Source organism: Lemur catta, chromosome 1, assembly GCF_020740605.2.
Source record: "Lemur catta isolate mLemCat1 chromosome 1, mLemCat1.pri, whole genome shotgun sequence".
NCBI lineage: Eukaryota > Metazoa > Chordata > Mammalia > Primates > Lemuridae > Lemur > Lemur catta.
This window is the reverse complement of record NC_059128.1, coordinates 34,212,080-34,239,971: the sequence shown is the minus strand read 5'-3', so window position 1 is coordinate 34,239,971 and position 27,892 is coordinate 34,212,080. Positions and strand designations below refer to the sequence as shown.

The 27,892-nt window shown below is 38.6% G+C and overlaps 1 protein-coding gene across 1 annotated transcript in view; it reads right to left on the bottom strand.

Moving 5' to 3' along the window:
* Window positions 1–3,820, bottom strand: part of SGPP1 (sphingosine-1-phosphate phosphatase 1) — a 36,303-nt gene extending 32,483 nt beyond the window's left edge. The window contains exon 1 of the mRNA XM_045565907.1: window positions 2,977–3,820. Within this exon, the coding sequence (XP_045421863.1) occupies window positions 2,977–3,660 (684 nt within the window). The 5' untranslated portion in view covers window positions 3,661–3,820. The remainder of the gene's footprint in view (window positions 1–2,976) is intronic.
* Between the last annotated feature and the right edge of the window lie 24,072 nt (window positions 3,821–27,892).

Sequence of the window (27,892 nt, the reverse complement as noted above, 5' to 3'; positions counted from 1 at the left end):
ATCTGCATTTCAACACTCCCCCCACCCCTGTAATTTTCATATACTGTCATTTTAAAAATAAGTGAGGAATAATGAAACAGAAAGGGTTAATTTAAAAGGCTCCATGTAGGTGGTGACTCTTGAGCAAATTTCAAGGAGGGTAGGAACATTAAGTGTTAGAGAGGAATGAAGCAGTGATTCTAAGCCAAAGGGATGGTATGTGAGATAACTCAGTTTCGAGAGATGTTTGAGCAACATAGACATATAGAAGTAACCAGCCCTGTATGGAGTAAGCAGCTGAGGCACAGCAGATGGACAGACAGGACTATCAATCAAAATACCAGGCTTTCACTGTTTAATTCTTCCCCTCGTCTCTAATATTGTTTGTCATTACCTACTCTGGAAATATAAGCCTCCAAAGTAGTGCAATACTAACTGGCAGAGAGGAGGACCAAAACAACTTAAGCAAAGGAAGGTACTTTTGTTTTCAACATATAACAAGGATCTTAAAAAAAAAAGTAAAAATGTAAAAAAGTCATTCTGTACTGGATTATTACAATCAAACATTTATAAAGATAGAACTTTCATAGACTGGGAGTCTTTCAAAACAGGCAACTAAAAAATAATTGTGCAAATTTAGAAGTTTGTTCAATTTTAGAGTGAAAATGTAAAATAAGAAATTTAAACCATTACAGATTAATTCTAATGTAACTGGTCAGTTTGAACATCTGTATAATGACAGTTTGAAACTAGGCAATTTCTAATATCCTGTCTAGTTCAAAGTCTAAAACCATACAAGTTCCTAATACAAGTTCCTCAAACTTTGAATTAGATGTACCAGATTGTTTTAAAACTATAATGTAAGCTTATTTTGATAATTCAAATAATTCTGAAATGTTAAAATATTAAAAGCTGCATCCCATAAACAATTCAGCTATACTGTTTTCAGACTTCCTGTTAGCATGTGTCCTGAATAAATGAAGAGCAAAAATAACTATTTCTCGTAGATTGCTAATATTAATAGCATACAACATAGCTACTCACTAAGGTGTTATAAAAGGCCCTATATTGTTATAGAATCCTATGTCTCGTGAAAATAAGAGAAACAACATCAGCTAGCCAGTAAATATTATGCCAAACACAGTTCACTGACAATCTTAAATTTTGAAATATTCAGATTAAATGCAAAATTTGAGATATTTATCATGCAAAACAGGCAGCATTGCTTCACAATCTGAGTATCACTGTATATCTCCTTTGCCTAAATAGGAAGAAACTTCCCTGGTACTCTTCCCTCCTAATTCTGCCATTCTTACTTATGCACCTTACATATTTTCCATGTTATTAGAAGAAAGATGCACTGCACAGAAGCATCCATGGGGATAAGATTTTATCTATACTGCAATCAAATGTGGGATAAGTAAGGTTATCATAATGAAGTTTTATATGGAATGTCTATTTTTCAATGTAAGATGATTTTGTGCAGTAAAGGGGAAAAATATAGGGAAGTCTGCTTCCTTAGATTCTCCATAATTAAGTACTTTATTCCTTTACTTTTCTTTCTTTTTTTTTTTTTTTGATACAGAGTCTCGCTGTGTTGCCCGGGCTAGAGTGAATGCCGTGGCGTCAGCCTAGTTCACAGCAACCTCAAACTCCTGGGCTTAAGCGATCCTACTGCCTCAGCCTCCCCAGTAGCTGGGACTACAGGCATGCGCCACCATGCCCGGCTAATTTTTTTCTATATATATATTTTAGTTGGCCAGATAATTTCTTTCTATTTTTAGTAGAGACGGGGGTCTGCTCTTGCTGAGGCTGGTCTCGAACACCTGACCTCAAGCAATCCACTCGCCTTGGCCTCCCAGAGTGCTAGGATTATAGGCGTGAGCCACCATGCCCGGCCCCTTTTTTTTTTCTTGCTATCACTGAAGACAGAATGTATTTTATTCTTAAATTAAGGGACTCATGTGCAGGATTAACACATCTCTTACAATTTAAAAGACAAATAAAGCAATCCCAGAGGTCTAAGAATAAATTTTGGTTTTATGTTTTTCTTTTTTTTTTCTTTTTTCTTTTTTCTTGCAAATATGCACACAACCAATCCAGAAAGATAATTAGTTTTTAAACCTAAGTAACATTTATGGACCACGGAGAACTCAAAATTGGAGGGCCCAAAGAAGTAGGCAAAATAAAAACAACTGCCATTAAAAACCCTTCCCTGATGGTCAGGCTGACCCTGCTGTTCGTATTTGCCACTTTTATAAACCCACCAGTCTGATCAAGAACCCTTTCTTTAAGAATAACTTCTAAACCATGAATTTTTAGAGTTAATGCAACAATAACACTGTTGTGGCTTAACTGATACTTGCAGATCAATGATCCAGAAGATAATTAAACTTTGTGTCTATCAGCAAATTAGTAACCACACCTCTTAAGACCGTGCTCCATTAACTTCCTTCATTAAAGGGTGGAGTTCGCTGAAAATTCTTTACTTCTTTGCTTGGAACTGGCATGTTTGTTTTGGAATTACACTAAGATTTTGTAAACACTCTTACAGTAAAGCTAATGACTTTACCTAATAACTACGTCTGAAACAGAATCAGTTTTAGGGAAGGCACCATACTTTACTATGAAACTGGGTCTTAGCGACCCAACGATTCATAATAAGGAAAATCCACTTCCACTGTGCATCACAAGAATTAAAGCAGTTTAAAAACTCAAAGCCCAATGACAATGTATTACTCCGTGGAAAGTGTTTGCTTTGGGTTCTAAGAAAGGCATTGCTATTAAAATAGAACTTAATGGTTCAAGTCTCTAGGTTTCCCCCATTACTTAATTTTTTTAAACCTAGAAAGGGCCCGTTTGAGGATACTCTGAAAACCTATGGAAAGAGGGGTTTGGGAGGGGAATGGTCAAATTAAAATAACTGTACAGAGCAAAGAGAACTCGGAGTTCTTTAACTGCCCTCGGGCTAAGCTGGGCGAGGAGAGGGAATCTTACCTGCCAGCGGCCATAGGTGAGGAGGACCATAGAAATGGGGATGGCGGTGCCAGACATGGCATGGGTGGAGGGCATGCTGTACTCGGAGTTGTAGAAGACCTCCAACTTGACCACCGGCGGCGAGGCGGGCCGCGGCCAACGGATAATGTCCTTGGTGCACTGGCCCAGGTACATGACCAGCACCCAGATGACCACGAGCCTCCGGCCCACCAGGGGGTCCAGGTTCCAGATCCAGAAGGGGAAGAACGTGATGTAAAAGAGTTCGTTGCCCAGCTCCGTGCCGAAGCAGAACAGGTAGTAGAGCGGCCAGTTGTTCACGCAGGCCAGCTCGCCCTCCTCGCCCGTCAGCGAGTTGCGGCGCAGGGCGCCCGCGCGCCTCGGCGAGGCCGGGCCCAGCTCGGCGGCCAGCCCGTTCCGCACGCCGTTGGGGGCGCCGCCGCCGTCCGGCTTGCCCGGGCACTGATTGCAGTCGCCCCCGGGCGGCCGCGGGCCTCCGGACGCCCCTGCCTGCCGCCCTCGCCGCCGGGCGTCTCCGGCTAGGGGCGCCTCCGCCTTCTCATCCTCCCTCGGGTCGGCGGAGCGGCTCGGCGGCGCTTCCACTCCGCACAGCCGCTGGAAACGGGCCACTTTCTGCGGCTCCTGCAGACGGCCAGCCAGCTGGGCCAGGCGCTGCCTCAGCGACATGATAATGGGACCCACCGGGAGGGTAGGCCGACCCCCGGCGCAGCCTCGAACCGTCCCCACGCGCCTGGCCAGCGGCAGCAGCAGCAGCTGCGCCTCCCTCGAACCGCGGGAGTCTGACGGGTGACGGCGCCACAGGCCGCAGCGGCCGCCGCGCGCCCCCGCCCCGTCGCGCGCGCTCCGCCCCCGCCCGCGGCCTCCACGCGCCCGCGCGCGCGCCGCGCCCCGCCCCCACCGCCGCTCCGAGAGGGGCCGGGCCGCGCCGGGCCAACCGCGAACGCACCCGGCGGCGCCTCGGCGCTGAGGCTCTACGGACGGCTGCCGCGAGGTTCCCCACCGGCAGGCGCTGCGGTGCTCCGCTAGCGGGACGTGGCGTGTCCCCCTTCTCCATCGTCAGCGCTCGTTCCCCGCAGACTAATGTGGCCGGATTCCCTCTGCGGAACACTGACCCGGCGAGGCCACGATCCTGGTGCGAGCTTCGGCGGTGCCAGAGACCAGCAGCCGGACGTCCTGCTGGCACCGCGTCAAGCGGTGAATGATGAATGCGGGCGAAGTAGCCACCAAGCGCCCGGAATCGCTCGACTCAAGTAATTAACGAGCCATTACAGAGCTGTCCCGGACGATTGATGTCCGGAAAGCCACGTGCCGATTGATCGGTGGTGACAAGACTGGGTGTAGACCCCAGTACGGGACCCGGATGTATAATCAGTAAAATTAACAACCATGGCCTACAAAAGAAAACCCAATCACCTACAAATTCAAAATGTTGTGTCATTTGTCTGATATTTTGGCAAACATTAAGAGAGCACAGGTGTTCTTGGCTTACGTGTAAGATTTCCTTTTAGGAAATTCTGATCGCTAGGGAGCTTGCACAGAAGAAATGTAATTAGTGGCTGAATGAAGTATGTAGATTTGTGAGTTTGATAAGGTTGACCTTTAGGAGCTAAACTTCCCTAACAAGCTACAAACTTGACTTCTTGATAGAACAGTTTATATTATAAGGTCTCTGAACTCTAATTCCAGGAAGTTGTTTCAGGTAAGGTGAATGTCTATAATTAAAGGATTTGAATTACTTCTAAGAAACAGGCTGAAAATTTTCCCATGCCTTTAAGTCGTTAGAAATATTTTTATAATATTTCCCAGGAATGGTGCTCTCCTCCTCCACTTGCTAAACTGTGATCATAAAAAGAGGAATAAATTATCATCCATACCCTCAAATTGCTCACAGTATAAAGGGGAGATAGAGATAGACAGGACCACCTCTAGAGTATAGAGCAGATGGCAAGTGTAAAATCGGTACATAACCAGCATGCCCTGGAAAGGAGAAGGAAAGAGTTTGACTAGGGGGCAGCAAGAAAGGTGTTAAAAGGTGATTCTGCTTAGCTGGATTGTAATTAAAGAGCAAGAAATATAAATAGATGAAGAAGCCCATCTTAGGAAGAGAAAATGAACTAAGATAGGGGATACGAATGTGCAAAGATGTTTTTGGTAAACAATAGCTCATAGAATAAGAAGGAAGGGTGATTGGAAAAGAGAGGATAGGACCAGGTTGTAAAGCCTTAAATGCCAAGCTAGGGATTTTATTTTGTACCCAGTGGGAGCCATGGAAGTCTTTCATACTAGGGAGTGATGCCATCAGAACTGTGCTTTAGAAAGATAACAGGGAAGGAAATCAAAGATGAATTGCCAGAGGTCAGAGACCGAAGGCTAGGTAAATAATTTGAAAATTATTGCAGTAATCAGGTGAGAGAGAATGAGAGCCTGAACTAGAATCAGGTTCTGGGAGGGGGAAGGAAGGAAATATAGGTTTGAATGAGATTTTGGAACTAGGAAAAAATTAAAGTGTTTCATTTGAATTCATAAGTCTGCAAACACTAAGCCATCCCTAGTTGGAACATCTTTTATGTCTAATATTGAGGCATTAACAATCTAGTGAGGGAGACAAAAACATGAGAAAAAGGTACATGTGTATTCAAAGAAAATGTAAAGCCAGACATAGTACACAGCTCTAGGAAATGAGACATAAAGTAATCACTACATGGAGTATGCAGAGGTAGCCCTGGATTATCTGTGAATGGTTCTGTGAGGTAGATGATTAGTTGGCATCTGAAAATAAGAAACAACTTGGTTTATAGAAAGAAAGGGGGCAACAGCCTTTGGGTGAAGAGTGTACACATGCTTTCTTGTCAAAATAATTTGTTTACAAGGGAATTATTCTGGCCAGCCATGGTGGCTCACACCTGCAATCCTAGCTCTTTGCGAGGCCACGACAGGAGAATCCGTTGAGCCCAGGAGTTCAAAACCAGCCTGGGCAATGTAGCAAGTAAGACCTTGTTGCTACAAAAAAGAAAAAGGGAATTATTCAGATTCATCCAAGAAATTTCGATTCTGGGGACTATGTAGCCCAAACGTGGCAGAGAAAGAAGAAAGTACACAAAACAAAATAGAAGGTGATCTTTACATCCCAAGACTAAATCATGACTTCTTTAACATTGATATATTTTGTCAGAATGCAATATTATTCTCTTTAACATTAGTGGGAGCAAAGATGATGGGTTAATGGGAATTTGGCCTATGACTGCACTAAAGAGGAAAAATAAAGGCTGACACTGTCCTGCTGGTGTAATAAATTCTTGTTAATGATAAGGACAAGGTCTTAGCTATATACCAAAGAGTCATGGTGGAACAAATAGTAGTTCTGGTGGTTTCTATTTATATTCACTCTGAACTTTTTATAATAGAATATCTTAAAACTTAATAGAAATTTAACTATATCAAAAGATTCAAATATAAACATTCTGTGGCAAGCATTTTTATCATATAGCATAAACATTAAAAAAATATATTACTGCCAAGTAAGGATATACTACCTGGGTGAAATTCAATGTCTTGCCTGCAAAACCAAATAAGAATACCTACAATAGATAAGAGAACTGTATCTTACTCCATGCTTCATAATTTTGTTATATCCTTCTCTGTATTTCAGTTTAACTTTATGTAATATCAAAATCTTTATGAGATAGATGTTCTATAAAGGTAAAATAGTGCCTCATTTCTAATGGAACTTTCATAGAAGTAGTAGGGAAACAAAATATAGAGTCTTAGCCTTGGACATTTTACCTTTGATAAGTAATTTAAATTAAGTTTATAATTTATCATATTGGGTTGAGGTAAATCATTGATTCAACTACTTTTACAATGCGATCAAAGAACTTTATCTAAATTCTTTACACCTAAGCAGTTTATGTTCAAAACTATTTTACTTATGAAAATTATAATGGTCATTTAAAACTGAATATTTATCATTTATTTTCTTTAGCCTACCTGGAACCCAACTTAATTTCTTATTTGTTAAACTACAAAATGTATATATTGCAAGCTATTACCATAAATTGCTACTATTAATAGAATATTTTTGACATGTTGATATCAGTACATAGCACATTATAGGTATCAATAGTCATTATGAATGTTATTTTTGAAAGAGTAAATCTATGTTTATTAAAGTCTTTATATATACCTAATGATTTTATCCTGCATCTTTTATTAGTTTTATCATATTTCCCAAAAATACAATTTCCTCTGAATTCTGTCTGTCATAACACAAATGCAAACAAAATGTGTGATTAATATAGATAAAATTTTTATCATTAATGAGTAATGAGTTTTCTATCTTCTCAGTTTTTTATGCCCCAATCTTTGAATCACCTTCTTCTAAAGTAAGATTCTAAGAGAAAAACCCTGCAGATAAATGGTCTCAGTGATCCCCAACCTTTTTGGCACCAGGGACCATTTTCATGGAAGACAGTTTTTCCATGGATGGGGAGGGGATGGTTTGGGGGTGATTCAAGTGCATTACATTTATTCTGCACTTTATTTCTATTATTATTACATTGTAATATCTAATGAAATAATTATACAACTTACCATAGGTTGAGGACTCCTGGTCTAAGAGTATCCCAGGCAACAAACAAAAGTAGACCAAAACAAATTAATGACAATAAATGGTCTCTTATTCACTTTTTTTCTAGCCCACATAAGCTGAGATGACCATGGAATTCTTGCTTTACCACATAGACTATTTGCATTCAGTTTTATTTTTCCCTAACTCTGTAATTTTTATTTATTTATTTATTTTGGTAGAGAGGAGGTCTTGCTATGTTGGCCAGACTGGTTTTGAACTCCCGGCCTCGAGTGATCCTCCCACCTTGGCATCCCAAAGTGCTAGGTTTACCAGATGTCAGCCAATGTGCTTGCCCTCTAAAGTCTTGTTTTTTAAAAAATAACTAGCTAGATTGGGCATATCAAATTTGAAGACTTTAAGATCAGGATTAGGAATGGACTCATAGAATTGTGGAGCTGGAGAGGGCTAGAGGCCATCTTCTTAATTTTCTCATTTTATGAGAGTCATTCAGTTTATTCATCTGGTAAATGAAGCACTAACTGGTTCTTGGAGATGCAATGTTAGTAAGATATCGCTCCTGCTTTCAAGATGGCTTATGTTCAAATAGTCACTGAGAGTGCTGTCCTTCTTCTAGGCTCCCAGATGAGACTAGGTGCTGTCTTTCGAGCTTTCTTCCTCTGAATTCTCTCACACATTCTTCTTTGTTCTCACTATCACAACCCTAACCCAAGTTCAGTTAAAACAAAGAATGAGCTGGGCACTGTGGCTCGTGCCTGTAATAACAGCACTTTGGGAGGCCAACTCAGGAGGATTGCTTGAGGTTAGGAGTTCAAGACTAGCCTGGGCAACATACCAAGACTCCATTTCTACAAAAAATTAAAAAGATAAAAGAAAAAATTAGCCGGGCATGGTGGTGTATGCCTGGGGTCCTACCTACTTGGGGGGCTGAGGCAGGAGGATTGATCAAACACCTGAGCTCAAGGCTACAGTGAGCTATAAGCATGCCACTGCACTCCAGCGTGGGTGACAGAGCAAGACCCTGTCTAAGAAAAGGAAAAAGAGAACAAAAACAAGGAAAGAGTATTCTAGGAAGTGGTTAAGGATTTGTTTATTTGCTTATATTATAAAGTAGGTTTTCAGAAGTCACAGTTGAATCTACATAAGAAACCTATAATGGCTGCTTCAACTGGAACAAATTCTATGTTTAGCTTTTCAGTCCATCATAATCATTTCCTACCTTAGCAGTTCAATCTTATTTCTATGGGAACAAGGATACAGCCTTGTCCTCCAGTCAGGCTTGTCTTTTCATCCATAGACTGCCTATGTCATAACTCAAAGCCTCCTTTCCCTACCTGGAACACTGGTTTCTGTTCTTCTATTTAACAATATCATACCCCATATTTAAGATTTATATCTTTCACAAAGTACCTGAGAAAATGGACACCTGGAATTATCTTGCTAGAACTCTGGGGAATTGATCCCTCTGGGAATCCATGGGTTGGGCACCCACCTTCTGCTGGGCCAAGGAGTGGGTTCCCTGAGAATTTTTTACTTTGGGACAGTGAGAGAGGTTGGGGTGATCTCCCCACAATGGTTAAAGCTTTAAGTCTAAACTCAGTAACATAGTAGACATACTTCCTACCATTAGAGAGAGCTGGTTAGTAGTGAGAGAAAGTGAAACTACCATACCGAAAGCAAAAGAAACAAGATTTGTGAAGACTCCTAACAAAGTTTGGGCCCCTTGTTCCAGCTGTTCCGAAGGCCCACCTCTGCAGCCTTTCTTAGTGCTCGATTGTAAATCCTTCCCTGGATTTTATGAGCCAATAATTCCCTTCTGTATTTAGGTTTGTTTGGGTTGAGTTTCTGTTATTTTCACATAGAATATAATCGCACAGGTGGTTAGGCAGAATTAGAACTGGAAGGCAGATCTGATTGCCAGTCGATAGCTTTGCCAACAAACAATGCTGCTATCTGTCAGAGGCAAGGACCCAGCCTGGTCTTCTCATTTTTTTTTTTTTAATTTCCACTAACGTAGTGCTGGTAGCAAAGTAAACACTGACTAAAGAGTTGATGGGCTATTATAAATGTATACAGTACACTATCACGGAGTGAACACTGTCTTGAGTCAGAAGAGCTAGGTTTGAGATTTGCATCTTCAACTGACTTCCTCTATATCTAGGCAAGTCAATCACTTACAATCTTGGATGTATAATTCGTCACTGTAAAATGGGGAGAATAATAGTCCTTTCCACTTTATGGGATTATGGAAAGGTTAAAATGACATTATTTAGGTAAAAACTTTTTAAACTATGGAATGAATTAACAACCACAAACATATAATCGTAGTAGTTATAGGAAACTGAACATAAGGACATAATATACCTTGGAAATTTTTTTAAAGAAATTATTCTGATATCTTACTAGAGTCTTACCATCTTAACCCTTCAAATGTCCATCAGTCCCTTAAACTGAACACCTCCAGACAGAATGGATTGTCTTTAAACCTCTGCCTCTGTTTCCTACACCTCAAATATCTTCTCCATGTTGCTTTCAAAACTGCTTTCTTAAAAGCAAACTTGATCACAGTTCTGTCCTGTTTAGTATCCCTCAGTGTTTCCTTCTTGCCTTAAAGATAAAATATAAATTTTTGTTTGGCATTCACAAAGAATGAAATTTAAGTCTCTCGGGATACTTGGAGGGAAAACAGGTGGTTGGGGTCTGGTCTGCACAGAACTTTGGTTTCTCAGAGGCTGTTTGGCTGCCACCCACCCTGAGAGGTGTGCAAGCCCAGGGGACTAGAACAGGCAGAGTGAGGACAGCCAGGTGCTATCCAGGCCCCACAGGCAATGTTGTCATCATCCTGTCCCTGCCTCTCTCTCTTACCACTGCCTTGTATCCAGCTATTCTTACCCCATGCTCAGTTATTCTGAAATGAAGTTCCCTGAATATTTCATGCCCTCTTGTGCCTCTATGTGTTGGTTGGTTCAGACTATTTCTCTTTGTCTTGAACTCACTTCCTTCCATACCTCTCTCACCTGGCTGAATTCTTCACAACGGCCTTCTACGTAAGACCATGTTAGTTGAAGACAGGAATAGTGTCCCTGATTTCTGTATTCTTAAAACAGAAATGTTTATTGAATAACTGAATAAATAAATATGAATGAATGAATTTTATTAATAGACACTCATTTCTACAGAACTCTCCTAGAAAGATACCGAAGCCTGAGCCTGGGCAACAGTGAGATCCTGTCTGCAAAAAATAGAAAAATTAACCAGGCATGGTAGCACATGCCTATGGGCCCAGCTACTCAGGAGCTGAGGCAGGAGGATCACTTGAGCCCAGGAGTTTGAGGTTGCAGTGAGCTATGATGGTGCCACTGCACTCCAGCCCTGGCAACAGAGTGAGACCCTATCTCAAATAAATAAATAAATAAATAAATAAATAAATAAAAATTTTAAAAAGATACTGAAGCCTGAAGGATTATTAAAACTTGCTTGAACCTGATTATTTGGCATTCACTCGTTCCCAGGCAGCTGTGGGTTATAAGAGGTCATTCCCTTTTCTGGTCCTTATACAAATCTTTGAGCAGATCTGATGATCCTAGAGATAGCACAGGTTCTGATCAAAATCAGTCAGTTCAGTAGCTACTTGGTAATAAATTCTTTGGATTATTTTACTTAAATGATCACTAGGAGGCAACAAGTACTATCTGATGTGCCTTATAGACAGTAACTGTAAAGTAGGTGTTCTATCTTTATCCCACATATGAAAAATGAAGGGACAGAAACATTAAAAAAATATATTCAAGGTTACAGAACTAGTAAGTAGTAGAGGCAGAACCAAAGGCACTGAAACTACAGTCCACACTCACACATTATGCTATGTTGCATCCCATGAACTCTTCTTTTTTTTTTTTTTTTTTTTTGAGACAGAGTCTCACTCTATTGCCCGGGCTAGAGTGAGTGCTGTGGTGTCAGCCTAGCTCACAGCAACCTCAAACTCCTGGGCTCAAGCGATCCTCCTGCCTGGGCCTCCCAGAGTGCTAGGATTACAGGCGTGAGCCACTGCACCCAGACCGCACCCAGCTCTGGGGAATAATGGAAGAGATTATTTCCCAAAGAAGGAAGGAATAGCATTTGTGTTGGACAGAAATTCAGAGGGGGGAATTTTGAATGGGAAATATTTGGGGCACAAAAAAAGAGACTGAGCAAGCAGAGTGGGAAAGCTGTCAGAATCAGAATGGGGTCACTTGTGCTAAAAACTCTAACAAATGGAGTCTAGGAAGGCCATGAAGAGAAGTGTTCTCATGAATAAATGCCTGATAACAAAAACTGTCACAAAAGACTCTACAAACACTGAAATCTGCAACCCTGCACTAAGCCCATAGCAATCTTACACACACACAAATAAATACTTCTGCAAGGACATCTGAACAGCAATTGCCTGTCCAACCTCAGACTGGCATCATCTTTGTTGTTGATCCTTGGAACCAAGGATAATTACCTGAAAACAATTATGTGATCTTCCTCGTTTTTCCCTTGAAAACCTTTGTCTTTCTTTACCTCCCTGATTATGCACATAGTTTACTATAGTTTACTGTATTACAATGCCCTATTCCCAAATATCGTTTTCTTTTAGAGAGCCTCTCTCTATTTGTTATTTAGGTTGATGATGCTGAGACTGGAAAAAGCTAGGTAGGTTTTAAAAACAACTGAAAGGGCTCATGGAAGGAAGAAGAGATGAGGTTAAACTTCATTGTGGAAAGACCTAAAAGCTATGCTAAAGGAGCTGTACTTTATTCTTAGGTAACAGAGAATAAAAAAAAAAAAGGGCAAAAGAATGCTGGGTTTGGAGTAGTAATCTTTAGGAAGACTAATTTGCTAGCAATATGAAAAATTAACTAAAATGGGAGGCTGAGGAGATAAGGTAGCTATGGGCAAGGGTGAGGTTAATAAGGACCTGAACAAGAGCACTGGCAAGGTCAGGAGGGGCACAAGTGAGACAGTCAGAAAATATCTCCTTTTACAATGAAGTAGTGTAAACTCAGTTTAAGAAATTCTATATACAAAGACAGACTATGTCAAACAAAAAACAAATCTGGGGCCAGGCATGTTGGCTTGTGCCTGTAATCCCAGAACTTTGGGAGGCCAGGGCAGGAAGATCGCTTGGGGCCAGGAGTTTGAGACCAGCCTGGGCAACATAGTGAGACCCTGTCTCTACAAAAAAAAATTTTTTAATTAGCCAGGCATTCTGGCACACACCTGTAGTCCTAGATACTAAGGAGGCTGAGGCAGGAGGATCACTGGAGCCCAAGAGTTTGAGGTAACAGTGAGCTATGATGCGAATAGCCAGTGCACTCCAGCCTGGGTGACAGACCAAGACCCTGTCTTAAAAAAAAAAAATCCAATAGGATTATTACAATGGGGAGGGAGGACTACTGCAATAGAGTGAGGGGACTCCCATCCTCCTTCTTTGTGGGGGATTGGTTCCAGGGCCACCACCACCACAAAACCAAAATCCACGGATGCTCAGGTCCTTTATATAAAATGGCCCATTTGCATATAACCTGAACACATTGTCCTACATACGTTAAATCATCTCTATGTCACTTATAATACCTGATATGATGTAAATGCTATGCACATTGTTGTTATCTTGTATTGGTTTTTTAAATATGTATTATTTTTATTGTTGTAGTAGTATTTTTTATTGTTTTTCTCCCAAACATTTTTGATCCGAAGTTGGTTGAATCTGAGCATGTGGTTCTCTCTAATAGAGAGAACCCTGTGACCATAAAACCTGCAAGCTCTCAAAAGTTAGGTACAAAGGATTTTTCTTTTAGAGAGAGGAGTGTACAAGGCTACAAAGAACCAGGTACAGGAAAGTAGGATAAAGGGTGGTGTGATGGGATAGGAGGTCAGATAACACTTCGACCAGAGCCTAGCATGTGCTCAGACAGCACCCTGAAGGGGAGTCTGCGTGCTGGCTCCGGGTCCTGACTGAAGGAAAGAAGTTTAACCAAAATTTGGCGAATAAGCATTTTGTTCCTATTGATCAATGGGGACAAAACAGTTCAGCTAGTCATTTATGAGGCAAGGAATGGAAATTTGCAGAGTCTGTGTCTGGCATTGCCGTAGGTAAACAAGGCAGGCATCTCTGAGTCCTATCTATCATGTGGGAAAGTCTGATTCCTTGGAGTAGCTATTTTCCAGAACACAAAGGGTGTACGTAATTCCTAACCTTCAGATTAAGTTTGACAGTGTCCTATAAAGTAGAAAGGCTTCATTTTACATTCAGATTCCTATTAAGGAGTAAAAATGTTAGTATTCTTTGAATTTCAAGGACAAACCTATCTGAGCTTCATTTCTACACGTAGGGGTTTAGCCACCGACTCTGACACACCCACATTCAGTGACAAGACAAAGACCCTAGTATTTTTAAATGTATAGAATGGAAATTGTTGCTATATGCCAACATTGTTCCTGAAAAATAGACTGAAAATGGAAGACCTTGGACAAGGCAAATAGAAGATATGCTTCAAACCAGTAGTTTGCAAACTGCAATTTTAATGTTACTAATTCAGGGTAAAAAGGTGAAGCAACCTTGGATTTTCTCAATTTGAGGCTAGGAAAAAAACTTTATTAACCATCAGGTCAAGAGACAGACATCACAGCTACAAACAACTTCATACATATATCCACAAGTCGGATATTACTTCAATAATGGGTCTGTATTGCTTTTTTCTTTCCTTTTCATATTCTTTTGATCGGTAAACATGAATATTTCATTTTATGTGTAAATTAGGAGTGCTCTGAGTCCATACCATTTCTATTTCCTATCCACAGTAACCAGAACAATATCTTAACTTCATAATTGCTATTTTTTCTTTCATTTTACTTTAATTCTACCACTCATTTCAGCCACTTTAGATTTTTAAAAATAGTTGCTTATTAGAATACCATAGTATCAAAAGAATAATGATACTTTATAGTTTACATGGTACATTTCCATAAAATTCAATATATTATTTCATTTGATCCTTAAAATGTTTCTGAAATAAATGATCACCGTTTTATAGTTGAGGCAACTTAGAAAGTGGCAGAGCTGGAATGAGAATTACTGGTAAAGTACTGTTTCCCTTTTACTACCTTGTCCTATGTACTTTGTATCAGAACAATATTCTATGTAGAATTTCAAGAAGATTAAAATATTCATAAACAATGATAGTACACGTGAAAAACTTTGTTCTGAATATATCTGCCTTCCATGCAGATTCTTTAACTGGTTCATCTTTGACATAATTCAGAAATCTCCATTAACAGGAATAATGTTTAGTGTGTATATATATAAATGGATAAATTCCTCTTCTATGAAGAACTGGCACTCCTGAAAACTTTTTAAGTGCATTAGTGGAAATGGATTGAATGCATGTTGGGGATATATACTATAATTTGATTTACTATTTTACTATTTTGGGAACTCCAGAGTTGATATAGCTGAGTTTCTAGATATACCACTCCATAGAGTAACATTTAATTAATCAGTCGCTCTTGAGTTTACATTTTAATTTCAGAACTATCACAAGCAAAGGGGATAAGTTTTATTTCTAAAAGGATCAAAATTTAGGAGATTAACATTGTGATTTAGTCACATTTTGGCTGACCATTTTAAATTTATTTTCAGTCCATAAAAAATATTTGGAATGGTAAATTATCACTATATGTGTGAAGTTCATCTGAACATAGATGTGTGAATATAGTATTATAATTTTTAGGTGATTCATGGACTCAGTACTGTGGTAATCAAAAATAAAAAGGTTTAATTGATTAATAAAGATTTATAGCCACATTTTACTGAATCAATAAAACAATGGGAAGAGTTTTAAAATGTATGAATTATTATACTTGTTAAAAATATGGAATGAAGGAAAATACATAGATGGCAGCCAGAGAACTTTATTTAGAGTTGGAATTTAAAATTGGCAGTTAAGAAGTACATGATACCTAAAGAGATAACCTATGAAATACATAGATGAACATAATTGTGGGGAAATTTTAGAAACCTACAACCCAGAGGGAACTTAGATTGTTGTCTCTCAGGACATTTTTATGAAAGAGACAAAAGGTGAAGAACGGGGTATTATGAAAATAAAGAAAACATAAAAATTAAAAATATTTTATTGCCACACTGAAGAATGAATAATGTTTTTAATTGCTGTTGTGCATGAGTGTGGTACATGTGTGATAAACATTCCATATTGACTTGGTTAGATAAGTACTGTAAGTTGAGAAATAGTGCTCCAAGTTTGTATTTAATATAATACAGACTGGGAGCACTATTTCTCAACTTAATACTTTTATACTTTTTTGTATAAGTAAGTATAAAAAACTTATATTTTTTTGCCAGCAAATTTCAAAAGATATGCAGTTAAAGGTGCCAACTATTACTGCAAATTCTTATCAGGAGTCTATTATTAAAATAGTTTTAGAAAACAGTCCTGATGCAATTAACAAAAGAACCTTGGCCACATGAAGACTTCCTTTTATCCCTTTTGTTATATATATCGTCACATTCTAGTGAAAGTTAACCATAATTTTAAAGATTTTCTAATAGTATTTCACATTTTTTGAATATTATACGTTGGAAATTTTTGGATATTGTTGGCAAATTCAAACATCAGAGATGTTGGAAATTGTAAACAGGATAAAAATTTTAGTCATGGGTCTGAACAGTGAGTTTTATTCCTAGTGGATTAAAAGAAACACTTTTTTAGTCATGCTTGTTCATGCCTGTTGGAGTAAGACTGTCACTGTGCATATTAAAAATAATCAGGCTCAGATAGTAACTGAATCCCAAATCTATTCAAAGACTTATCCACTAAATGCTGTTAAATGTACTAACCTCATCTTAGTTTAACCTAAAGCCAAAAAGGATTAATTCACTTCAGCTGTCTCTGGTCAAGTATTTGTTTTCAGTAATTTAGGGTAAATGACCAAGGAAAGAAATACATGGATTAAAGAAGGATTAAGAGTGGTGGAAATAGTTGTTTCATGTTTCAAAGAGTGCTTGCAGTCTCTTTTATTCTTTTACAGCATAAGCTGCTTATTTTGTTTGACATGTTTTTTCAGTGCCTACTCTTGATAGCACCTCTTTGTTTAGATATCCGCTTTTATTTTCTTTGACTGACTTTGTTGGTTTAGTTTCTTTTAGAATTCCAGCCTCTTTTTACCCTGCACCCCTCCCTGGCTTTTGATGTATCCTTCTTTCTGTTGTTTACACAGGAATGCTCACTTTAAAAAAAAAAAAATAGAAATTTTAGCCAACAGCTTAAAGGCACTGGAGGAAAAAATGTAGTTGCAGTGACTCCATGGTTACATTCATTGTGCCTTCAGACCTCCTGCAAAGAGGTTCCTTTGGCAAATGCCTCTGGTCCAATAAACTCTAAAAAAAATTCTCTTTTTGGCATGTGTGTATATGTGTGTGTGTGTGTGTGTGTGTGTGTGTCTGTGTATAGATACATCACATTCTGTATATCATAGAAGCAGAAATACAGATGTGAAATAAGAGTTTCATACAACAAAAGTGCAGCCACCTAATGTCAGCCTTCTGCTATGTCTACCTAAATAGTATGTTAAAGAAAGCCTTGTCTCTTAAAAGACGGATTTACTAGAAATGTCTGTCATTGGCACCATAATTCTTCCTGCACATCAGTTATTTTAGTCCAATGTTTGTAAAGGCATATATGTTAAGCAATCATTAAAATGTTTATAAGTTTATGAATCTTATATATTCATATATTCGCCTATATGGATGAATTTAGGTATTTTACAGGTGAAAACCATAGAGGATTTATCTACACATAAAATCCCATCGAAGTTAAAAAAAAAACTGCATTAAAGCCAGACATGGTGGCACACACCTGTAGTCCCAGCTACTCAAGAGGCCTAGAGGCTGAGGCAGGAAGATCACTTGGGCCCAGGAGTTTGAGGCTGTAGTGTGTTATGATTGCATCTATGAATAGCCACTGCACTCCAGCCTGGGCAACATAGCAAGACCCTGTCCCCACACCCCTAAAAAAAATCCATGAACAGTGTTGGGCAGAAAAAAAAGTACATAAAAAGACTAGAAGAAAGTACATAAAATTATAACAATAGCTGTCAGATGATATTTTTCCTTCATTTATTTTCATGTCATTTTACAATTCTCTACAATTATTTTTATAATTTGTAAAAATTAAATAAGACATTATTTTAGTTTATTCATAGAGCTATATGGTGATTTTTAGTATATAATGAGTATCCTACAGGTTAGCAGTCCAAATGCAATAATTAAATAATTTATACCTAGTTATATATTTCAGTTTATTATTTTTTAGTTTATTCTTTTTGAAAAAGAAAGTTTACCCACAGCCTTCTCAAAATATGAACAAAATGTATTAAAGCAAAATGTACCAATTTTAAAAAAGTGGTCTCTAAACTCTTTTGCATACTATTTATTTATACATTATGTATGTGTATTACTGTAGTAATATATAAGGTACATTATACAATATGTAGATATTTTAAGGATAAAATAAAAATATAAAGAGGCATTTATTTATTAGGGTTGTCTTGTGTAGCCCTTAAGAACATGCATCAGACTTCTGGAGACCATTTCCTTAGAAAACAAAAAGATCAAATAACTTGAGGGTTTTTTATTTATTTATTTGCTTCATACCTTTCCATTATTTTTTAAAAATGGATTTGAGAGTAAATAGCAGAAAGTGAGAACCAAATTTTCGCATGTCTTTGTTCTAGATATTGCATTCTTTTTTTTTTTTTTTTGAAGATTGAGTTTATCTACTATTCAGGTTCAAAATTTAGCATTTTCTGCTTAAAATTATGTTTTATAGAAATTTATAGGAATGGCTGAAAGTATAGTTGAAACTGTCAAGCACAGCCCAGGAACTAGAAGATGTGGGCACAGCAAGGAGGAGCCATGTCTAAGACTTACTTCACCATGTAATCCAGGGAGCCATCATTGTACAGGGACAAGCACTGCTGGTTTGAATTAGAAGAGGTTTTGGCTCCTTCCCTTAGCCTTCTGGGACATTGTCTTCAGGAATAAGTAAATAGTTCAGGGAATTTAAGCAGGAGCTCAGAATATATTTCCAATCTCTGTAGCCTCCATTTTTGGCAGGCATATAGATAAGGGGGATGGGAAATTAATATTGAGCCATATACAGAGAGAAGAAAATGTAATGTCCCTGAAGAAAAGAAACCTTGTTCGCTGATCAAGAAAATATTAAGGGCCGGGCTCGGTGGCTCATGCCTGTAATCCTAGCACTCTGGGAGGCCAAGGCGGGTGGATCGTTTGAGCTCAGGAGTTCGAGACCAGCCTGAGCAAGAGCGAGACCCCGTCTCTACTATAAATAAAAAGTAATTAGCTGGACAACTAAAAACATACAGAAAAAATTGGGCGGGCATGGTGGCGCATGCCTGTAGTCCCAGCTACTTCGGAAGCTGAGGCAGAAGGATCACTTGAGCCCAGGAGTTTGAGGTTGCTGTGAGCTAGGCTGACGCCACGGCACTCTAGCCTGGGCCACAGAGTGAGACTCTGTCTCAAAGAAAAAGAAAATATTAAGGAATAAAGTTTATTAAGTATCACAATTATATTTACTAAACCAATCAATGCTAAGTCAATATCCTAATTTGGTTTTTTTTTTCAATAGAGATGGGGTCTGGCTGTGTTGCCCAGGCTGGAGTACAGTGGCTATTCACATGAGCGACCACAGCACACTGCAACCTAGAACTCTTGGCCTCAAGAGAGCCTCCCGCCTCAGCCTCCCAAGTAGCTGGGACTACAGGCATTCACTCTCGATGTCCTAAATAGAAAGGATCAGGGAGTAATAAAGAAAAGCACAAATTTTTTTAAACAGAGTTCGGAATCTCCATCTGCAACCAAGATTTGTTTCTGCATTTTACCCCCTTTTAGAGATTGAAGGTGGGAGATAGATAAGATTGACATACTGGTTTTTTGAGACTCAGTTCAACCATTACTTCTGATGTGAAACCTTCCTTGATGCTACCATGTAGTTTCCCCCCTCTGTTTCCTCACAGCATATTGTACCTCTATTTTTATTAATAAAAAACATTATGATATAATTGTTCCTTTCAAATAAAATGTGGCTGAGACTGTGTGTTTTTTGGATATACAATACTATCAGGGAAAAGAACTATCTTTCCTTCCCATCTTAGGTTCATGGTTGAGGTCCCTATAACAATAGGGACAAGAGACAAGCATAGAAATTTACTTAATATAAGTTTCACATGACACCGAGTCTTTATCAGGAAATGAAGACCTGAAGAAGCAGTTAAACCTGAGTGCTCTTATGCTAGGTTTGATGAAGAAATGGATAGCCATGGAGAGGTATGATTGGAAAAATGGCGTATGGTCTAATGGTAATAAGATGGGCTGTGGTCTAATGGTAGTAAGACCTGTTTGTTCAGATTCTTCTCTGTGTCCCTGTGTCTTCAGAGATAAGGATGTTCCTTTTCTCCACGTATGGGGAAGGCCTCTCTGGAATCAGGGTCTTATGACCTGCTTCAGGGAAAGGACAGAAAAATCCTTTTGAAGTTTTACGACCTGCTTCAGGGGTGAAAAGGAAGAAGTGAGAGTGTTCCTTCTTGTACTGTTTTCTCAAGGTGTCATATTTTGGGGTAGCATGTCCTAAACCCCGTCAGCACCTAGCACAGTGAAAGTGTTTACTCCAAATTTGTAGCATGAACAAATGAGTAGATCATCTTCAAATCTAAGTTAATCAACTTTGCCTTCACTTTTAGCCTTTTAGTCAAAGCTATTTAAGGGAAACAAAATTAGCTGATTAACTTTTATATCTGCTAATTGGATACACAAATAACCAATGAAATAAGCAAGACCAACACCCACATTGGTTCATCAGCCTCTTATGTCATCCAGTTGGCTATATTTACATAATACTTTTTAAAAGTTTATTGGGATTAAAAAAAGGTATAAAGAACATTTTTTGGACAATTCAGGAAACTAGAACAAACTGGATTGTTAAATTTCTTGGACATAGATATGGTATTGTGGTAATATACAAGAATGTTATTGTTCTTAGGAGATACATGCTGAACTATTTAGTGGTGAAATGTCATGATGCCTGCAACTGAACTTTCAAATGGTTCAGAAAGAGAAAGAAGCAAATTGGTAAAATGCTAACAAATGGTGAATCCAAGCAAAGAGTATATGAAGATTTATTATAGTATAATCTCCTTTTTTTCTAATTTGAAATTAAAGGAGGAAAATGATGTAAACAAAAGGGTTTTTTCCTTTTTAATTTAATTAGTTAATTGATTTATTTAGAGACAGGGTCTCACTATGTTGCCCAGGCTGGCCTCCTCCTGGGCTCAAGTGATCCTCCTGTCTCAGCCTCCTGAGTCACCCCACTCAGCCCAACTTAATGTTTTTAAGGCCTACAAAAGTGTTTTTCCCCTTGAAGCCTGTTATAAAAGAAGTACTGTCCATGGTTTTTAGAGGCTAAAGAAAACCTATTTTAATTCCTGAGTAATATTTTAATTTGGCTAAAATACTGGTTGATGACTAAATTCTAAACTTTTGCCTTCCCAAGAAATTTTAAAAGGAAGGCAATGTAGACAAGTCAAAACAAATTTGCAAGATGGGATTCACTGGCAGCAGACCAGGAGAATAAAAATTTGGGGGCTGTTAGGCATAGGTAGAAAATATGGAAAAAAAAAAAAAGAAAGAAAGAAAATATGACTCAATTCGGGAATGTCTGGTCACAGATAAAACTGACATGTTAGCCTATAGATGGGATTAATGACACATACCTGAAAGCTTCGAAGGGTGTTTTGCAAAGAGCCCCGTTGTGTTTGTATCGGTGAGAGCCTAGTCAGGCAAACAGAAACCACTGTTTGAAAGAGAATTTAATAGAGGGAATTGCAATAAATTTAATGCACCTGTGTGCACAGACGATGGAATGTCCACAAAGTGGACAGTGAGGCAACTCTGAGTCAAGGCAGCAGGAAGCAGCCACCACCTGTAGCGCTGAGGAAACAGAGGAGACAGTGTCATTGTCCTCAGGAGCAGGAGCTCCAGAGGGAGGGGCTGTCCTAAGGGAGCTGAGGCTGCCGGGAGACAGCCACTGCCAGCCAGAGGGACAGAAATCCCTGTCTTTTCTTGTCTTCCCATCCTCTAATCCTTCACCATGACTAAACCTAGGGGCAAGTCACAGGGCAAGGGAGTTTGAGGACAGTAATTTCTTGCAATAAAGAGCAGAGTAGGGAAAAGCAAGGGACGGATCTGAGAACAAAAAGCTAGAAAAGAAGCATACATGCTATTCTATCTCGTTTTGCTCTTTTGCTAAAATTCCTCAAATTCATAGTCACATGTGACAATCATTTCAGAAACAACAGGAGATAGGAAACTAGTAATAATGGTTGAGTTGACTTAAGACTAGTGAGAAGACAGGATTTGAAAAATAATATGTCCTAACCATATCTGGGCTTACATAGTAGGATTGCTACAAAATATTAAGTTCATTTTGTAGTAAATGGTCAAATATTTTTTATAATTATATCTGCCATCGTTGCTACCTAGTGCATGAACAAAAGTCTCTGAAAACCAGAATTATTTTTCCAGGAGAATTTACTATCCTAAGTTTTGAATACCTGGTTGCCTGAAGGTAGAGCATTATGCCTGTGATATTGAAACAGCTGTTGGGACAGCTGGCATCACCTGGGGAGCAGTTTCCTTGTTATTGTGTGGTTAACTCTCCCACCATATGCATTATCCGGCGGCAAGAAGTAGTGCTATGTGACAACAATGACAGGAGTAGGGATTTACTAGCAGTGAAGAGTCTTATTAATTGCTCTCTTCTAAGTGGACTGTCTATAGACAGGAGAGAAATTCTGGGACAATGTTGTTTAAAGTTTTCAGCTTTCAGGGGAAGAAAGGGGAAATAAAAAACCTTGGACTTCACCTCTCCTATCTGCTCCCCTTCCTTTTGTAAAGAAAACCTCTCTGGGGAAAGAGGGACAAAAAGCCCTTGGACCTACTTCTTTCTCAGCTAGACCACTCAGTGATCTTGGAGCAGGTGAATGGAGATGGCACTGAAGGTTGGTGGAAGAAAGCAGGGATGGGATGAGTAAAATAGGAGAAGAAACAAGATCTACTTGGCTGTAGTTGATGAGCCCATGTTTAGAGAGTCACCATAAAATTCAGAGTCTAAATTAAAGATCCCAAAAAGGCAAAAGTGTTGTCTTCAGCTTGCACAATTTTTAAGTTATTTGACATTAAAAATTGAGGATTTCATTTAAAACTCTTAAGTTCTGGCTCCTCTTATAGATTGGGATGCTCTGGCCACGCTGGGCCCTCATTCCTGCATGGCAACCATTTGAACCCTCTCCAGGTCACCACATCCCAGGCTTTCCTGTAAGCAAGTAATCCTCCTTCCTTTCCCTCTTCATGCTAGACTGGCCAAGGACTCGTACTAATTATCACCCTCATATTCTACTTTTTGTATTAGATCCATGTCTATAATGCTTAGGGTTCACTTGTTAAGTCACAAGTTGAAAACCCAGCTCAGAAATTCCAAAGACTATCACCCATGATACATCATTTCAGATTCCTTTTCTTTTTTGGAGGTGGAGCCTTGCTGTATTTCCCAGGCTGATCTTGAACTCCTGGACTCAAGTGATGGTCCTGCCTCAGCCTCCCAGGTGGCTGCGCTACAGGCGTGTGCCACCAGGCCCTGCTCATCATTTCAGATTCTTTGTGAAAAAACGAATGTATGGAAGCCATTGTGTGGTTACCTGTACAAACACATCTTTGCCTGTGACTGAAAGAATTTCAGTTGACTTGAAGTAAAATTAGACCGTTAAGACCAAAGCAATAAAAATTTCCAGAATAAAAGGCAAATATCCAGTAATAAATGTCAACCAGCTGAGGTTAGGTTTCCATGCTATAAGCTTCCTTGGGGTCTTTCCCTTTTGTAGCACTTATCCACTTAAAACTTGTTTGATGCCTCAAACCCCTGCTGGAATATAAACTCCTAGCGCAGGGACCTTTTCAATCTTGTATATTGCCATATTCCCAAGTGCATAGCATAGAGCCTGATTAATTCAATAAATAGATGAAAATGTATCAGGAAACATAAAATTATGTCCTAGCAGCCAGGACAAAGAAGCAGGAGCCAAGGGTTTTGGCCTGCAGCCTGTCCATATTCTAAGATTATGCTGTCTCAGAAAGCATAAAACAAACCAACCAAGCAAAACTTTAGCTAGGAAAGTTGCTCTAGATTCCTAGTAGTTAGTACCTTGAGGAGCAAGGTACAGGATCCGTATCACTGGCCTGGCTTTCAGGACAGAACTTTGGTCACTCGAAGGAACATAGTCATAGAGAAGCTGGGTTTTAGACAGAAACCTAGACGATAACAAAACACAAGCCTTATTACTTGCCATGAGGTTTTAGGAGGTAGCAGAATCCCATTATGAGTTCTGGCCAACAAGATTAGAATGGGACAAGCTTAACTTATAGGAAGTAAAGCTGATGAACTAAACTTTATACTTTCAGGATTGATTCTATAGTACAGGGAAGTGTCAAGATCACAGTGACTGGCAAACAATCTAAGAATAGAGAATTGGGCGGGCCATGGAACATTCTAGGAGTGATATTGGACTAGTTATTTCATTTTATGATGTGTCTCATTGTACATAGTGATAAGGGAAAATGAAATTAAAATAATGAAATATCAGGGCAAAATCTTGTGTGCATACTGAAAAATGCATTAAAACCCTGAGACCTTGATGTAAGTAATAGTGAAAACACTCATCAAAGTAAAGCTAGACTTCCCTACCCTGTGTATACTTGAATGCTGTCGTGCTGCACTCACAGGTCACTTTGGGCTCCCTCTGGTGGCACGCTAATCCTCAGTGATAACTTAGTGTTTTCAAGAATCTCTTGTAAATCGCCGTGGATGAAAGCTTCATTGAAGATAGTTTTTCAGCTAGCCAGTCATAAATATTCAAATAAGGAAAAAAATGAATTGACCACAAAATAGATGCTAGAAACAGGCCCACAGATGTATGGAAATCTGATATAAGACAGGGGTGGCCTGGCAGAGCAGTAAGGAAAAGACAAACCAACCAAAAAGTGGGCAAATTATATGAATAGATATTCAGATGGGAAGCAACTATGGCCAATAAATATATGGAAAGATTCTCAACCTCATTAGTGATAAGATAAATACAAGCTAAAATCAGTGAGAGGCCACTTCACACTTAGCAGATTGCCAAAAGTTTTAAAAACCAGTCAATTTTTAATGTTGGTGAGAAAGTAGAGCCACAGAAACCCTCATATACTCCTGATGTGACAAAAAAATTTGCTAACGACTTTTGATAACAATTTAATATTGCCTTATAAGTTGAAAATGCCATTTCTAATGATCCAGCAATTTCACTCCTGAGTATTTACACTAGAGAAACTTTTAGGCAAACACCAGCAGGTATATGCAGGAATTTCTTATCTGCACTTTTTCTTAATAGCAAAAACTAGAAACATCATAAAAGGATACAACTGTAGTGTATTCAAAAGATGGAACACTATATAGCAGTGAAAATGGATAAATCATACTGTAGGCATGAATATGGATGAGAATCTAAAATGTGCTAAGTGGCAAAAGAAGCTATCACAGAAAAATACTTAAAGTATGGTTCCACTATATAAAGGGCAAAGAGAAGTGAAACTAAAAATAGAGCATAACACTTAAGAATATAATCATAAGCAAAAAAGTATTGTGTCTAAAAAGTTAAAATGCTGGTGTGTATTATTCTTTACACTGTATATACCTACTAAAATATATTATTTAAATTATAATAATTATTTTCTGTGAGTCTTTCAAATTTGAGGTCCCAAGACTATTTACAAATACCAATTTGTATGATGCATATAAGTAGAAGATATTAACCATACTTGGACATGTTTCTATTAGTAATAATTTATTTTCTGGGAATGGAATAGGAAATATGGTTTCTACTATTCTTATTCTAAATTGTAAGACTGTCCTCTGTTCTGACAAAGTATTCTGTCAAAGCAGTCAAGGGCAAATTCTTTCAGCTGTGAGTCATCCTTCTCATCAAAAGCCTCATAATGTAGCTTACTGATTTTCTCCATTGGTTGGATAAAGAAGAATTTCCCATGTCCTTTCAGAACAGTGGCACTTTATTAGTTTTGTATGTTGGGCTGCCATATACGATTTTGTTTAAAGCAAGTATACCACTGTTTTTAAAATGTTTGTAAATTCTAGTCTAGATAATTTCTCAGTCTCTAAAATTAAATAACCTAATGTATTTTAGTTTGCCTGACTATGAAGGAGTAGTGGACGTGTATAAAAATAGTCTTTGGCATAGAAATTCTCAGTCCTGGGTGATCTCCTTCCAGGTACTGCCTACTTGGTAGTAAATGAATGACTTATCAGCAAAATACTCCTCTGATTTCTTTCTGTTTCAATTCATCAAAGGATCTATACTGCAAAACTCTCATTATTACTTTGTCATTAATGTTACTAGTCTTCACTATCTGACATTTTCATAATAGTAATAAAACAAAAAGAGAGATTTGTGCTGAGAAATATGAACTGTACACAGCAGATGTCACTTAAGCTCAAGGGCACTTGTGTAGCTACATTGGACTAGACCCTCATCAGAGTTCAGAGCTGTTGACTGAGCTAACCTCCCAGAATCAGACACATGTACAAAAGATTGTCATTGCTTAAGGATTTATGATGCAATCATTTCTCTGATTTGTTGTAAGTTTCAGAGTTGTCAACATCTGGACGTTCCTGTTCATCAGGGAGGTAGGAATTTTCATTTTAATTGTGGCGTGGAACTCACTAATCATCTATCATCTTAATCAATCAGAATAAATATTGTAATAAACATTCACTTAAAGCCTCCAGTGAGCTAAGATGCACTCTGAAGGCCTTTAATGGTAAAGGAAAAGTACTATGTGCTCTTTTTAATGAGTTAGCTAAGAAGACATGGTTAGTTTTTTGGCCCATAAGCAAAAGCTATTGTAATACCTGATCTAAAATACTGGCAGATTGCCCCTCCTACATTGTAAGTTTCTTGGAGATACAGATCATGTCATATTATTAATTTTTATAATTCTTTTTTTGTTTGCTTGTTTGTTTTTGAGACAGGCTCTCACTCTGTTGCCCAGGGTAGAGAGTGCAGTGGCATCATCATAGCTCACTGCAGCCTCAAACTCCCAGGCTCAAGCAATCCTCCTGCCTCAGCCTCCCGAGTAGCTGGGACTACAGTCACCACCACGTCCAACTAAATTTTGTATTTTTTGTAGAGACGGGTGTCTTGCTTTGTGTTGCTCAGGCTGGTTTTGCATTCCTGGCCTCAAGTGATATTCTCCCCTCCGGCCTCCCAAAATGCTGGGATTACAGGCGTGAGCCACCGCGCCCAGCACTGTCATGCTTTTTAATTGGTTTACTTTTCGCCCTTTTAAAATTTGTAGTCAGTGAAACTTTTCTTTTATTCAACTTTGTGTATAGGTTCATGCCAATAAAAAAAATCAGAATAAGTCAATTTTATTTATTTTTTATTTATTTTTTTAAACATTTACAGAATGTTTATTTACAGAAGGAAGAAGGAACAACTGCTGGGAAACAAACAGAGGACAGACAGAGGCGGGACAAGAAGAAGGACAGAGAGAAAGAAGGAAGAAGGAAGTGGGGTTGGAAAGAACTATTTTAATAAAACTAAAATGTCTATAAAAAGTACAAGTCAGGCAATTACTAAATCATACCACTGGTGTAGTGTTTCATTTTCTTGATTTATTCTTTTAAAAAATTTTTTATGGGTACAGAATAGTTATACATATTTATGGGGTACATGTGATATTTTGATGCATGCATATAATATGTAATTATCAAATCTGGGTAATTGAGATATCCATCACCTCAAACATTTATCATTTCTTTGTGTTGGGAACATTCCTAATCTTCTAGCTATTTTTGAAATATACAATAAATTACTGTTAACTATAATCGCCCCATTGTGCTATTGAACACTAGGTCTTATTCCTTCTGTGTAATTGTATTTTGTACCCATTAGCCAACCCATCTTCATCCCCCCTCCTCACTATCCTTCCCAAATAACCACCAGTCAACTCTTTACCTCAATGAGATCAAATTTTTCAGCTCCCACATATGAGTGAGAACACATGATATTTGTCTTTCTGTGCCTGGCTTGTTTTACTCAACATAATGCCTGTACACTGTTGATAGGAGTATAAATTAG